The following is a 16,514-nucleotide window of genomic DNA, read 5'->3' as shown; positions in this document are numbered from 1 at the left end:
ACTTGAGATATATGAACACTGATTTCTTCAATAAGCATTCATGGTACTGTTAGCTGAGGGAACAGATTCCCCAAAGCCAGAAGCTCTGCTATTTAAAGAGGGACTATGAGAAACTATACTGGTCCTACACATTTAATATTTAAAGAGGAAGATCTTACATCCAGGCAGGATCAGTAATTAAAGGAATATGTATCAGAGTCCTCTTAAGACAAGCTGCTAGGTCCAGTAAATTGCGCAATGCATGAACTTCTTGGACACTGGCACATACCCACCTGCATTTCTTCCACCCAAGATAGTAGTTCATATACAAATCGGAGATTGCCTTCATCTTCAGAGGAGGAGATAGACACAAGTTCAGCCCGAGTCATGGGCTTTCGGAACCAGGAGGTAGAAGAAGAATGGGTTGCCTTGGTCAGGGGTTCTGCTTTCAGGTGAGTAGTGGTTAAAGTAGAGGGTGGAGCCAATTCAAGTGAAGTGAAATGACCTTTCCGGTACAAGTTTGTACACTCTAGACGCAAAGTGACCAGCTCATCCTGTAGGCGCATAACCCTACAGTGGAGAAGAAAAAGAGACTTAAATTTATAACATACTTAAAATTTTCATTATATTAGACAAAAACATGGTAAAAAAAAGTGAGATCATAACTGGAAAATTATTTCGAAAAAGTGTTTCAAAAAAGTTGTATATTTAAGGGGCTGGGGATTTAGCTTAGCGGCATAAGCGCCTGCCTTGCAAGCACAGTCTTGAGTTTGATCCCTGGTACCAATAAAAAATAAATTTTAAAAAGTTGTATATTTATAACATACTTGAAATCTTGACTGTTCAGTAGATAATATGGTAAAAATAAAAATTTTTATAATAGGAAAAATGTCTTTAAAAAGTGCTATATGAATGCAAAGGGGTATTATAACATCTTCAGCAATTTGGAGCTGTCTTCAAGGCAAATGCCAAATTCCAGTGTTAAGAACTATTTTTATAACTCTTGAGAGGTATAACAGAATAAACAATGGATTGCCATATGACTTCAAATAATTCTCACCCTTTCTGCATTTCAGTTTCTTCCTCTACAGAATGATCACCAGGGTTTCTAAACTGGGTACATTATCTCAGCTCTGTAAGTCATTCTAAAATAGGTGAGGATATACTGCAAGCACTTAGTGGGAGAGGGGTGCACAAAGGGAAACATTCCTCTACAAGAATTTTCCTGCCCAAAATATGTACATATAATATTCCATTGAAATGCTGATCTCTAATGCCCAAGTTATAAGATTGAGGGTCTATCTCTTCATCCAGTCTTTTTGTTTCTTTTTCTTTTTGGTCTTTTGAAAGAGAAGATCTTGCTATGTACTCCTGGTTGACCTTAAACCTGTAGTGACCCTCCTGCCACAGCCTCCAGGTGCTGGAATTATAGGCACAAGCCATCACATTCAGCATGACCCACTGATAAATGAATCTTAATAGTGAACAAAGCTTCTGTGTGAGCTCCTTGTTCCTTACCTAAAGGCCAACTCTTCTAGCTGGTAGTAATTTTCATCTCGTAGGATCTGGAGATCCACCTGCAGCTGCCTGATGAGACCTTCGCACTCCTGAATGTACATGATGACATCTGACTCACATTGTACTGGCTGTCCTGATTCCAGGTGAGCAGCATCCTACAACAGAGAGAAAACAAAAGCGGAGAAGTACATCTCACAGCATAGAGGCAGCCAAGGGGCCTATTGTACTTACAAGAAAAAAAAAGTAACATAGCTAGAATCCTCAACTGTTAATCTGAACAGTAAAGCAGAAGGTGAGAAGTAGAAAACACATGACATAAGGATAGCTGGACATGGTGGTGCACGCCTATAATCCCAGCAGTTGGGAGGCTGAGAAAGCAGGATCAGTGTGAGTTTGAGGCTAGGCTGGCCTCAAATACAGGAGCCTGACTCAAAACAAACAAACAAATAAAAGTGAGACAAAACAGAGACTTACAGCCTGCAGTGTGTTCTTAGCTAGTGTCAATTTTTCTTCACAGTTCAAAGCACCATTCTGGATTTTGTTTGCAATCTGTAGCAGCAATTCCAGCCTAAAACAAAAGTAAAAAAACCACAGTCAAGTGAAAAGCTGCAAGCAGAGAGGTTAAGAGTATCAGCCCACACCTAGGCCCTGAACCTACCTCTCTACGGCTGGCCGGAGGGATTTCTCTCGCTCCAGCATCTCAATGATGAGTTTTCCCCACTCTTCTTCCACATCATTGGGATGGTAACCTTGAGGCAGCTTAATTCTGCCAAATTCAATCCACACCTGAAAGAGATACTTTTCAGTCCAAAACCACAGCCATGCTCTCAGGCCCATTTTCATTTATTCTTTATTACTTTGACTCTTCCTTCTTTACCCAGCCAATCAATCAGCAGCTTTTCCTACTATCTAATATGAAAAAACAATAAAATATTTAGCAATGCCTCATCTTGAGGTGAGGAAAAAAAAATCACCTCTAAAATGCAGAAACTAGAAACTACCTATTCTAAAGCCTTCCATTCCTTCACACTTTCTATAAATCTTCCTTGTCAATAATCTCCTTCTATGAGGTTAAATGCCTATCTATAGCGTCAAACATGGAATCAAAACATAAAGGGAAGCCTCTTTCCTTTTTGCCTCAGAAAAAATTAATCCTTCTTCTAAAACAGCAGAGAAATTCACCAACAAAACTCAGAATTTCTCAATAAATGTGTGCCATTTAGTAAGTTCTTTTTAAAAAAAAAAAAAAAAATACAGATGGTTGGTATTGCTGCTGTACCCTAACTTTTCAAGACCAGACTGAGGGTATTGCTATTAGTACAGGTAGGAGAGAGAACACAAGGAATCCGTCTGACCAAAAAGCAACAATGCAAACCAGCAAACTATAAATGTTAAAGATAAATTTTCTTACCTCTAATAATTTATATAATTCCTCAATTCTTCCTTTTTCTTTCTCCTTGGCCAAAATTTCTGTCTCTTTGAAGTGTATATATTGGTTATAAAGTGCCTACAAGTTAATATTTGATGAATGAATAAATGGACACAAGAAACAGGCCCACTTTTTCATACCACTTCACCCAGGGCCAGGAGCAACAAGGTTTGAGACTTCTTCCTTGGAAAGAATTTATAAAAGCAATCTAGGTCCATGATTTTACCTTTAGTTCAACAGGGTTCTGGGGGAAAGATTTATCTGACATCAGAATTGTATGCTGTTTGATCCAGGGAATGAGGGAGTCCACTCTGCTTTGATATTCTTGCCACCTGGAGTCCACTTCCTATTGCCAGAAGGTAAACATCACAAATCTGATTAGCAATATCTAGAACAAGCACAGGAGAAAGTAGCTCAGGTCACTCCAAACCACAGAAAACTCTTTTCCTCTAACTGCCTAGGCTGCTCACAGTCCCAGTTTCAGAGCTCCTCAAGGACTCTCAGGCCAGCATTCAATACCCTGACATCTAGAAAGGCGATAGACCAAGCTACTAAAAATATTCAGAAAGGATCTCTGATATGCCTAAATCTGTTAATATTAGTGTCTGAAAAAACACTGCCTTCTCTTGAATTATAGCTGAGAGTAAGAAGGTCATTCTTTGCTGGCATTTTACACCAAATCTGTGCTAAGTGATATAAAATCTACAATACCTAGGGATCTTTCTGAGGGACTCAGGGCAATATTATTATTATTAATGTTGTTATTTGGGGCTTTTTTGAGATAAGGTCTCACTGGTCTTGAATTCCCTATGTAACCCAGGATGCTGATCTTGAACTTGTAATGATCTTCCTGCCTCACTGTCCTAAGTGCTGGGATTACAGAACTATACTACCACACCTGGATACAATGTCCATTGTGATCAAGAAAATGTGGATTTGTATAAAAGTAGCTCTGTATAAAAGTGCTCTATACACAATGAAACTTAAGAAACACTGTTCAAGCAATGTATCGCAGCCAAATAAATCGACTTAAGAGGTACTTTAGGAAAATGTTCTTTTACCGTAGCACTGATCCCTTCTCCACCCTCAGGGACTTTAGGGAAGGCATCATAAATTGAAGACACGTAAGTGATTACAGACTTTTCATCTGGAGATGGTACATCCACATCTGAGAGTACAGACATGAAATATGTCAGAACTGCTAGGATAAGGAACAACAGCCACAAGGCTAACATCCTCAGTTTGGTAAACTCTCACCTTCCGCATCTAGCAACCGGGTGACCCCCAGTCTTTCGGCCACTTCAAAAGCCTGCTCCAGATTCTCTCTGTTACTTTGGATTTGCACTCTTTCCATATCTACCAGATCAGGTCTGTAAAAGTTCACCAAGGCACATGAATGTCTGTTACACAAGTTCATACAAAGAAAAACTCTAAAATTTCCCAGAGGCAAAAAATAACTGAGCAAGTTAAGAAGAAAAGCAGGAATTTTTCATTCCTATCTTCCTTATTCAACATGCTCCAAGCCACCTGCTGGTCCTCAGCCACTCTCCAATCAAGCCCTGATGCTGCCTGCATTCTGCACTTGGATTTTCTTTCAACTGAAGCATTCTGATCTGGAGAGCCCCATGGCTCTCTCCTGACATCCACATCACAAAGGCCATTTCGGATCACCTCTGCCACTAACCCTTCACTATCCCACCACCATATCTGCCACTATTTGGCAGCAGGCATTTGTTTGTTCTTGTTCTCCCCACTGGGATGCAAGTTCTATGAGAGCAAGAACTTTTGTTACTCTGTTCACTGCTACCTGTGCCCACAGCCAAGAAGAGCTGGAGCTTAATAAAGATTTTCTTTCAAGTGAATAAAGAAATTACAGCTTAATTTTTGATGGGGGGAGACATTATAATTTTTTATCAGTAAGAGACAAAAGGAAGTCTGAAATTCAACTGTACCTACCTGTACCGGTGAATAAGTGCATTGAACATCTTCCCATCACTCCAGCAGGAAGAAAAGTTGGTGCATTTGATTCCCGTGTAACCAGCTGTCACCTTCTGAGTCCACAGGAGTAGTTTTTCCTTGGCTGACATGTCCCCTGACTCCCCACTAATGTAGATGTCAGAGATCTGCCAAAAGACAAGGGCATAGAGTGACTTATAACAAATAAGATGATGGTTTTGAACTTTCTCTACTCCAAACAATATGGTTTGCAAAGGAAGAGGATGATCCAAGTCTGGCAGCTATGATGATGACAACTCCAACATCACTCTCACTTTCTTTTGAGAATAAGGGAATGCACATTGAAACTAAGAGGTTTTTTTACCTATTAAACTAGGAAAAATTTGTTTGTAATGATAGCAGTCAGAATTGGAGAGAATATCAAAAATTGGATATTTTCATCCTGCCCTCAGTGAGAGTAAAAAATGGCATAAATTCTGAGGATGTCAATTTTGAATCAGAAGCTTTAAAAAATACACACAACTTGTTAGAAAATCATCAGATAGATGTATAAAAGAAAGTTATACAAGAATGTTTATCAAAACATCATAAGCAAGATAGCAAAAAGAATCGAATCAAATTTTAAAAATGGGAATAATAACTACCACCTTTTTGAGGGGTGGGACGGAGGAGGCTGTGATAATCAAGGAGACTATACAGAGTCTAACTCCACATTATTCTCAATAAACAGGAGGACCCTTACTTCTTCTTCACTGTGTGGAGGAGCATCTTCAATTGTTCCCTGTCACAGCACTGACAGTCTGCATCACCATTTAATTGACTGCTGTCTTTCACTGCTGACTATTATTTCATATATTTAATCTAATCTCGTCAAGACTGTAAGTTTTCTGAAGGGCTGACACCATATCTTAACAATCAAAATTATCTAAAAATCAATAGCAGCCCTTGTGACACAGGGCTCCTCGACACTGGGTTCACTTAAGCAGCATCGAGGATGCTGAGCAAGAAATAACTTCCAACTCTGAGACTCTGGGCATGGTCCTTCCAAATATTGCCTACTCACTAGTGTAGTGCTAGGGACCTAACATGCTTTAATTTATAAATATCTGGAGGCAGCTGTGGTGGCATATTCGGGAGGCTGAGGCAAGAGGATAGCCTAAGAGGAGTTTGAGGCTAGCCTAGTTACCTAGGGAGTTCAAGGCCAGTCTGAACTACACAGTGAGACTTTTTTTGTCTCAAAAAATCAAAATCAAACCAGGCCAAACCTCCCAAAACAATAATAATAATTTTATAAATATGTGGCTTATAAATGAAGTGCTAAAAATAAGCAAATAAAGGATATAAGGTTAAACTCTACCTAGAATCCAAAGTCAAAAGGTCAATCCAAAGCAGTGAATAAAGTAAATTTAATGTAATGTTAACAAGTGTCCGCCTTGGAGTAAGACAAGGAATAATTTTATTTCCTTTCCATTTTTAGACTTTAAATAATGAATACATTGTACTTTTATAATGAAACTATAATCTTGATTAATAAGAAAAAACACATGGCTCTGAATCAGACATATGCCTAAAAGGAAATGTTTTAGAGGACTGTCCTCTCAGGCAATCCTTTTATTCCTTCCACTCAGTTTACTCATACTCAATACAAGACAGCAGCTTTTTCATAGAGTCCCTCTATGGGTTAAATAAGGGGATACTGGTAGTGCTTAGAAAGCCAGTATTTCTTTCCCATCATAGTAGAAGAGTACTCTCCGCATCATCTGGGGGGGGTCCTGGTGTTTGGAGCAGGGAAGGTATGGACATGTCAATCTGTATCTGGTCTGTCAGGTATAGGACCCTTCCTAGTGACCAATACAAGGATATTAACACTGAGGCACCTCTGAGTATCTCCATACCAACTATGCAAACTCAACTTATAAGAAATGACACTGCACATCAGCACAACAGACAGGAGATACCTGACTTCATGATGGCTCAATTTAATGTATGTTTGTTTGTTTGTGTGTGTTTACTGGCTTCACTAAAAACTGAACCCAGGGTGTCATGCATGGTAGGTAGTGTTCTATCACTAAATTACTCCCAACCACTTTTTATTTTTGAGATAGGATCTTGTTACATTGCTCAGGTTGGCCTCAAACTTATCAATCTCCTGCCTCAGGCTGCTAAGTAGCTATGCCAAGTATGTGCCACCATAGTTGGCTTGGACCTAAGGATTTTTCGATTTTATGATGGTACCAAAGTGTACTAATACAACTATTTTGTTTTTTCATTTTTAACATAGTATTCAATAAGTTACGTTAGATATCAAATGCTTTATTATGAAAGAGACTTTATAATATATTAAATGATTTTGCTCAATTGTAGGCTAATGTAAGTGTTCTGGGCAGTTTAAGGCAGGCTAATTAAACTAAGTGAAGGTTGGTAGGTTACGTGTATTAAATGCATTTCTTTTTTTGTTTGTTTGTTTTTTGTCTTTTTCATTTTTATCGGTACCAAGGATCGCACTCACGACCGCCTGCTTGCAAGGCAGGTGCTTATGCCGCTGAGCTAAATCCCCAGTCCTTAAATGCATTTCTGACAGCGTTTTTTGTTTTTTTGTTTTTTTATGATGACCTTATCAAGATATAAGGTCAAGGAACATCTATCTTTTAAAATCTGAAAAAAATGGGACCAGGAATTCAATACTCTATTGAGGCTAAAATAACATGGGAGACTACTAAATATTGTTCAGAGGACAGACTATGAAAACACAAGAGTATACAGAGCTTGAATGGAGTCCTGAAAAGGAAATCCAAGAGGTATTGCTTCTACACCTATGAAGGCAATATGCTGCCCTAGATGGCAGATTGGAGGGCAGAGAATCCTCATCATGTCCTTGACAGGTGCAGCCTACAGAAGAAATCTGGCTATCACACTTTGCTGTTGCAGGCTAGTAAGAGTGTTTCTCAAATCTATCTTTCATTTACCAGCCCACTGCTCCAATACTATGTTCTCCTAACAACCTTCGGACTAAGATATGCTTCCCATGCAAATATTCCAAAAACAGGCAATCAGTGGCAGATGGTAAGTACCCATATATGTGGCAGTTAAAATTCTTCGAGGTCAGAGAGGGTCTCACTATATAATTCAGGCTGGCCTTGAATTCACTATGTGGCCCAGGCTAATCTCAAACTTGCAGTGATCCTCCTACCTCAGTGCTAGGATTACAGTTGCATACTACCACATCCTGCATAAAATTCATTTTATAAATTAATTCATTCACATCAACCAATCTCCTGCTACTGTGACCAGTGTGAGTAAACCCACAAAATTCAATCTACTGTAAATATACTTGCAGTGTGTGTATGTGTGTGGGGTGGTATGAAGTTGCAAAGCTGAGGACCAACGATGTCTCATGCTGCTCAAGTCACCATCCTGTGATCCCAAAATAAAGTCACTCTCTAGTATCAATTCTATTCCAGTTCTACTTTGTAAGATTTCTAGCTGACCATTTTAATGACTAAATGCTACTCAACACTGACATATCTCATACTTTCCCTGCAACTGTATGATGTACATACTAAGAAGGAAAAACATTATTGGGAATAGAAAATAATTTTGATGAAGTAAAACTCAATTTGAATAAGCAAAATGAAGTCTGAATATATAGGCTCTTTAAAAAAAAAAAAAAACAAAAAAACTAAATTCCAACTAGTTAACTGACATCATATGCCCAGCCAACTACAGCCAGTCTCCCTCATGATACCTCCTACCTGCAAATCACAGTATTTCTGTGCATTGTACTTAAACTACTTCAATGAACAGCTTTATTTCATATTTGCAATACAGCTGTAATGAGAAGGGGAAATGCTTGGGTACCTCAGGAAAAGGAAAAGGAAAAGGAAAAATATCTGGTTACCTTTTTTTTTTTAAGACAGGGTGTCACAATGTAGTCCAAGCTGGCCTTGAACACTCAGGGCAATCTCCCGCCTCATCCTCCCACCTCATCTTCCCATGTGCTGGGACTACAAGCATGTGCCACCACACTGGGATTTTTTATGAGTCATATTATTTATTTTTAAATGAATTTTGTAAATTTTTTTGAGACAAGATCTCACTATACAATTCATACTGGCCTAGAACTTGTGATGATCCTCTTGCCTCAGCCTCCCAAGTGCTGGGATTGCAAGTGTGTCCCACCAAGCCTGGCTGTCCATCTGTTTTTATATTACCCACATGTCATGTGTATGCATGTTGTTGCCCCTTTGGTTCTGCAGAAGATTTACCTTAATCTCTCAAAGGCAGAAATCCAGCTTCCACTGCAGGAAGCTTTCTTCCCCATGTGGGGAGAGCACAGCCTCAATACCATGCCACAGACTCCTGCACATCTCCTTGAGCTTCCTTTCACTCACACTTTCCAAAGCCTGGTTAATTTCTTCTCTGAAGCATTCATACAAACAACGTTTCCTAGTATTTCTTTTTTTTAAATTAGTTTATTAGTCCATGTTTGCCATACATAATGATTACATTCCTTGTGAGGAGTAGGTACATGTGTGTAACATATCTTAATTCTTTTTCATCCCACCCTCATCTCTGGGTCCCCGGCCCTTTTCTAAAAGATCTACCGATCTGTTTCCTATTCTCCACCTTTTATTTTGCTCTTTAATTTATTTATACTTGGAGTTTCTCATTCAGGAAAAATCATATGATATTTATTCACTACATACTATATTAACTGAGTAACATCCTTAACCTTATATCAGACACTGTGGAGAACAAAATAAGTTACACATTATTTATTTTTTCAGCAATCACTGTTTATCTTTTTAATACCTCAGAGTAAAAACAGCATCCGGCCTAAGGAAAAGTGTTTTAATTGGGGAGATAACTGACAGAGAGAGCAATGTTGCCACAGAGGGAAGTAAGCAACCTTCATTAGCAATGACCACGAACTTTACTTAAGAGATGATAGCATCTCTCTGCCCACCAGAGAAGTTAGCCAAGCAAAAAAGGACTAAACAAACAAAAACCAAACCATCTATTTGTCCAGACCCCTATCTCTCATCCTGTACAAAAATTAATTCAAAGAGCTAGGGATATAGCTCCAGGGGTACAATGCTTCCCTAGTACGCACAAGGACATGTGTTCAATCCCAGTGATCACCAGAAAACAAACACAACAATTCAATTCAAAAGGGATCAAAGACCAGGGAATAAGACCTGAAATTTTGAAATGGGGTAGAACTTGGTTGAGAAATGTCCTATTTGACTAAAATAAGGCCATCCTAGTTTCCCAAATTATAACAAATGGGAGAAAGTAAGAGACAGAGAAAGGACATTGTCATCTTCTTTAAATTTAGAAATTTATCAGTTATACCCATACTTAAAATTTACTGGTGTATTCTAGTTCATCAGTTTAACATTAATACTTCTTCTGCCTTTATATTTTAAAAAAATAAGCTACTCAAATTTCACATACAAAAAAACTTCACATACGTCACTGATATCAATGTCTTTTTCATAAATAAAGCTATTCTGCGAGTGATCTTTCTAGAAAATATCATCTACATTTCCTTTTAAGATTTTCAAGATATAAGAACACTTTTCTGAGACATTTCACTCAAAACCATAAGAATGTAGTTATATAACACTGGAACTTTGTTCTTATTCATTTTACTAAAGTTTATTTATAATTTTCATAATGTGACCAGAAGCTCTGTGTGTGTTTTATTTTTTTGTTTTGACACAGTGTCTTGCTATGCACTCCAGGCATAAGGTTTATTTGTGGCTCTTTTCTTTTCTTTTTTTTTTGAGACAGGGTCTCACTATACAGTTCATACTGGCCTTAAACTTAAACTTTGTAATCCAGGCTGGTCTCAAACTCCATAATCTTCCTGCCTCAGCCTCCAGAGTACTGAGATTACAGGCATGCACCATCATGTCTCACTACTTGTGGTTCTTGAGAACATAATCTCTTAACTGGAAAAGTTGAATGTAATTTTATACAAGCCTTAACATGAAAACTTTTTTAAAAATTACTCACATCACTTATAAACACAAACAGTAGCTGGTAGCTGGGCACTGTGGTACATGCCTGTAATCCCAGCACTTAAGAGGCTGAGGCAGGAGAGTTGCCAGGAGTTCAAGGTCACCCTGGGCTACACAGTAAGATCCTGTTTCAAAAAAGGGGCATGGGGAAAAGGAGAAACAAAAAGGATAGGAAGAAGAAAGAAGGTAAAAGAAGGGAGAGGAGGAGGAAGAAGTCCCCAATAAAATTTCAACACTTCACAAAACTAGAAAAAAAAAATTCTAAAACTCATATGAAAACACAAAAGACTCAGAAAAGCCAGAGTAATCCTAACTAAAAAGATCAAGGCTGGATATCACAATACCAATTTCATGTTATATCACAAAAGAATAGGGAGAAAAAAAGGCCACACAGACCAATGAAACAGAAGAGTGGACAGAAAGAAACCCATGCAACTACACCGCTTAATTCTGGACTAAGGAGCTAAAAACATATATTGTAGAGAAGACAATTTCTTAAACAAATTTAGGGGAACTACCCATATGTAGAAGATTCAAACCAGATCCCTACCTCTCACCCTGTACAAAAATCAGTTTCAAAGGCTAGAGATATGGTTCAAGTGCTTCCCTAGCACACATAAATACATGTGTTCAATTTCATCTACCACCAGAAAACAAACAAAAAGTTTCAATTCAAAAAGGATCAGAGGCCTAGGTAATAAGACCTGCAACTTTAAAAACTGCTAAGAGACAACACAGAGAAAACACATGAAGCTACAGGTACCAGCAGACTGCCTAAACAGGGCTCCAATGTCAGAGGAAAAATACAGTCAACAAGTGGGACTACATCAAATTAAAAAGTTTCTGCACAGCAAGGAAAACAACAGAATAAAGACATAGCTTATAGAAGTGGGATAAATCTCTATCAACTATTCTTCTCGCAGAGGACTAATATCTAGAATATATGAAGAACTCAAAATCTTAACTTCGAAAACAACTAGCCCAATCAATAAATGGGCAAATGAAATAAACAGATATTTCTCAAAAGAAGTATAAATGACCCGTAAGTATATGAAAAAAATGTTCAACATTCCTAGCTATTAGGGGAATGTAAATCAAAGCAACATTGAGATTCCATCTCAGGCCAGTCAAAACCACTATCATCCAGTCTACAAAAAATAATAAATGGCTAGGATGTAGGGGTGAGAGTATAGAGAAACACCTCTGCACTGCACTGCTGGTGGGAATGTAAATGAGTACAGACACTATTGAAATCAGTATGGAGGTTCCTCGAAAAAAACCACCATGAACACAGCTATCATTTAATCTAGTTACACCACGCCTCAGCATCTATCCAAGTAATTCAGGTAAATGCACTACAAGGATACCTGCACACATGTTTACTGTACAATTCACAATACCCAGGTTTATTTATAATTCACAGTAGCCAAAATAAGTAAGTACCCATCAACAGTGAATGGATAAAGAACGTGCGGTATATACACACACTGGTGGTTGAGTTTAACTGTGTCAACCTGGTTGGCTGGGGAGCCACCCAGGGAATTGGTGAAGCATACTTCTGAGTGTGTCTGGATGGGTCAAAGACATGTGCTTCCTTATTCCTTCCTCCCTAGTACTGTGTTTCCCTACTCTGTTTCCCAGCATCTTGGCACTAACATACCCTTCTACTATGATGTTCTTGCCACAGAACCAGATAACTATGGCCTAAATTCCTTGAAACTATGAGCCAAATTAAACCTCTCCTTTTTAAATTGTGGGTTTTAGGTATTGTGTGTCAGCAATGAGAAAGTTAACTAAGTCACCCACAACAGAGTGTTACTCAGTTGTGAAAAAGAATGAAATTATGCCATCTGCAGGAAAATGGATAGAAGATCATCATGTCAAGATAAATAAGCCAGACTCAAAATGACAGTATCATTTTTTTCCTAATATGTAAAATCTTTTTCCTAATGTGGAAAATATTTTTTAAAAGGTGATATGATATTCAGAAATGGTGGCATACATATGTGACCCTAGCACTCCCAGAGGCTAAGGCAGGAAAGTCTGAGCCCAACCTGGGCAGCTTGGAGACTTACTTGAGACCCAATCTCAAAATAAAAACAATTTTAAAAAGCACACAACGTAGTAGGCAGGGGATATAACTTAGAGCAAAGGCCTTAAGTTCATCCCCAGCATTGAGAAAGAGAGGAGAGGAAATACTAAAGTAGAAGAAAGACTCTTCCTAGATAGGAGTAGAAGTGAGGTAAAAGAAAGGGTTAAGTAGGGGGATGGAGAAGAGACGTATTATGTCATTAAGAGGTCATGATGTTGGAGGCTGGGGATTTAGCTCAGTGGCACAAGCGCCTGCCTGGCAAGTGTGAGGTCATACGTTTGATCTCCAGTACCAAAAGAGAGAGAGAGAGAGAGAGAGAGAGAGAGAGAGAGAGAGAGAGAGAGAGAGAGAGAGAGAGAGAGAAAGAGAGAAAGAGAGAGAGAGAGAGAGAGAGATCATGACGCTAACATGAATCTGAGGTGAAAAGGTGTCCAACTACACGCCAGTAAGTGAAACAGCAGGTTATCAAATGTACTAACATATTTCTATATTCAAAAATGCATTAATATACAGAGATACCAAGAAAATTGTCTAGAATAGTGTTCACTTAAATATTTTACTCTGCTTCTAAGAGTAGATGTTGAGCATATTTTTCTTTTTATTTAAGAATATACTAACCTGTGCTATTACGAGAATGTTTCTATGTGGAGAAAATTAAAATTTAATTAAAATTAAAATAAGTATGTGAAGTGATAGATATGTTACTCAGTTTGATTGCGGTAATCAATTTGCAATATATATGTATCTCATAATATGACACTGTATGCCTTAAATATAGGATTTTGTCAATTATATAAGAAGTAAAAATAAAAAAGCAGAAAGTGAGAGCACAGTGTCCAGGTAGAGGGACTCAGTGGCAGCTTTGTTTTGGGGGACCACAGAAAAAGGTGTTTATTACCAACGTGAGAGTTAGGTAAAGGTAAGAGTCTACTCCCTTCAGTACTTAAATTCAGAGTCTCAGCCAGGGGACATGGCTCAGTGGCACATTGCTAGCCTGGAAGCACAAAGGCAAAGTCTTGGTACCAAAATTAATTAATTAACTAACTAACTAATTCATTCATTCATCATTCATAGTCTTGAAGATCTCACAAGAGACTATATTTAGAACAGAAAGTCTAGGTCATAGGATATAGGCATTTTCCCATTCCACTAAATGTCACCAAACTTCTCTCTACATTGCAGTACCAATTTATACTTTCACCCACAGGCTATGAAAATATTTTCCAGTCACTCATATCCTTGCCTACCCTGGGCATTTTGAAACTTTGTACTGTCTGTCAATCTGATGGGTATTTGTACTTTACTATTTTAATTTTTATATCCTTCATTAGTGGCTAAGTATGAGGCATTTTGATTTGCTGTATTCATGAACTGCATGGTCCTAATATCTGTCTTTTTCTTGTTTATTTGTAGAAATTTTTTCAATAATAGTATTAACATGTGCTTTACTTGTACCACCTCATCTACTTCTCAACACAACCCTGCAAAGTAAGCATATACTATTCTTAGCCTCAATTTACAAATGATTAAATTATGGCACAGAGAATAAGTAACTTGTCCAAGGTATACTGTTAGTAAGTGGCAGCACTAGAATCCAAACCAAGCCAATAGCCTGATATTCTTAACCACTTCACCTGTGTAATATTTCATATGTACTCAATATCCACCACTTTTCTGTCAGTATATGCATTAATTAACTTTACCATTATTATTCAATTTATTGATCTACAATTTAACTTTTCACTTCATTTTTATATAATTTTATTGTTCTTAATGTCCCACCTGAATGGAAATTTTCACATGCAAAATAAGACCAAACAGGCTAATATGCCCCTGTAGGCTTCAACCCTTATCAACATGTAGTTATTCCGTTTCATCCATGCTCCTCCACTTCACCCCTCCCCTATTATGAAGCAAATCCCACACACTCTGTTTGCTCTATAAACACAGCAGTAGCTATCTCTAAATCTCTAGGAGATGAAGGCTGTTTCTACTATCACATAACACTGTTACATCTAAAAAATAATGCTTTTTTAGTAATACTGTTAAAACTACATTTTAAAAAAAAGGAACAAAAGCCATTCTTGAACAATGCTCTAGCTATAACTTTTAACTTCTACATTCTTCTAATATCACCTACTTAGTTTTGCTTTCTTTTTACAACACAAAACCAGTATTAGTAAAACAATACTTTAAAAAACACGATCTGTATGAATTTTTATTTTTATTTATTTTTTAGACAGAGTCTTGCTATACACCCCAGGCTTGCCTTGAACTTAGTATGGAGCCCAGGCTGGCCTAAAACTCATGTCACTTCCACCTCAGCCTTCTCAGTGCTGGGAGAGTGGATATGCACTACCAGCACCCATTTGCCGCTGTGAGGAATGGGGATTACTGGAAACTGAAACTAGGGCCTCTGCACGGAGCTACATTTCCAGCCCCTTGTATTTTTTATTCTGAGGTAAGTCTCACTAAATCACCCAAGCTGGCCTCACACTTGTGATTCTCCTGCCTCAGCTTCCCAAATAGCTCGGATTACACATGTGTACTGCTGCACCCAGTTTTCCTATAATTAAAAGAACAAATGGGAAAGGAATAGTTGTAAACTAAAAAGGCTGAGCCCAGAAAACAATATACCAATTGATCTCTTGCTCATCATTTTTAGCCCCCAACATTACCTGTCTACTCACTTGAAATTGTAAGGATCTCCATGTACATGGCAAGGCACTGGTATAGAGTCAAATTCTTCTATTCAATGGGATCCACTAACAATGTGAAGCCACGATGGGGAACATGGATTCTCAACAATTTTCCTTGTTCAAGTGAACCAGGTATTAAGGAGTAAGAATTCCTGACAGAATGAAAGTGCCACAGAAGACCTTTATCTGACATCAAAGTACAACTGCTATGAGTCTGCTTCCATCTAGCTCCAAACCCTAGTCTACTTATCATTCTGAAAACCACTTTGTCAGCTGCTCTCTGTCATCATGCTTCTATATTAACTATTTTCCATCTAGCGAAGTATTAACTGCATCGGGTGAACAGGAAAGCAGCTGACATTTATCTTCTATTATGTAAACCAGCAAAAATTAGTTCCCATTTCTTGATATTCTGAAAAGCAGCAAAACCCACTCCTGTCTAGCCCTTGCCTAGTCCCACTCCCATCATCACCCCGGACTAATCAACAGGACACAGAACATGGTCTGCATCATATAGGACAGATAGCAATGCAGCTTGAATTGTTTTCTGAGAAGGGTTATTGTGTTGACACATTAAAAACAAAACAAACCCCAAAAGAAGCAAGCAAACAAAATGAATCAAACACTACTGAGCTGCACAGATTCCTGTTTAGGAAGGTGCTGGTGCATGACGGCCAGAGCCGCTTCTCTGACCGTGTCCTCCCCATGTTCCATACACTTGCTTTCAGCCTCAACCCAGTCACACAAGCCTACAGGGTCAGAGCATCCACCACCTCTCTGGCTGTTGCTGCTCTGGAGCCTGTGAACAGTCTGCT

The 16,514-nt window shown here is 38.3% G+C and overlaps 1 protein-coding gene across 34 annotated transcripts in view; it reads right to left on the bottom strand.

Annotated features, from left to right (window-relative positions):
• Macf1 (microtubule actin crosslinking factor 1) overlaps window positions 1–16,514 on the bottom strand; it is a 342,822-nt gene that overhangs the window by 177,313 nt on the left and 148,995 nt on the right. For all 34 annotated transcript variants that reach the window (XM_063236130.1, XM_063236132.1, XM_063236140.1 and 31 more), the window contains 9 exons: window positions 4,883–5,049; window positions 4,184–4,296; window positions 3,988–4,094; window positions 3,153–3,272; window positions 2,909–3,004; window positions 2,156–2,283; window positions 1,972–2,065; window positions 1,498–1,652; window positions 273–549 (listed from right to left, as the gene is read on the bottom strand). In XM_063236130.1, coding sequence (XP_063092200.1) covers window positions 273–549; window positions 1,498–1,652; window positions 1,972–2,065; window positions 2,156–2,283; window positions 2,909–3,004; window positions 3,153–3,272; window positions 3,988–4,094; window positions 4,184–4,296; window positions 4,883–5,049 — 1,257 coding nt within the window. The remainder of the gene's footprint in view (window positions 1–272; window positions 550–1,497; window positions 1,653–1,971; window positions 2,066–2,155; window positions 2,284–2,908; window positions 3,005–3,152; window positions 3,273–3,987; window positions 4,095–4,183; window positions 4,297–4,882; window positions 5,050–16,514) is intronic.

The sequence above is a fragment of the Cavia porcellus genome, unplaced genomic scaffold (assembly GCF_034190915.1).
Source record: "Cavia porcellus strain 051 isolate PalLab524CR breed Dunkin Hartley unplaced genomic scaffold, mCavPor4.1 scaffold_25, whole genome shotgun sequence".
In the NCBI taxonomy this organism is placed as follows: Eukaryota; Metazoa; Chordata; class Mammalia; order Rodentia; family Caviidae; genus Cavia; species Cavia porcellus.
The sequence above is the reverse complement of the archived record's forward strand: the minus strand, read 5'-3'. Positions and strand labels throughout refer to the sequence as shown.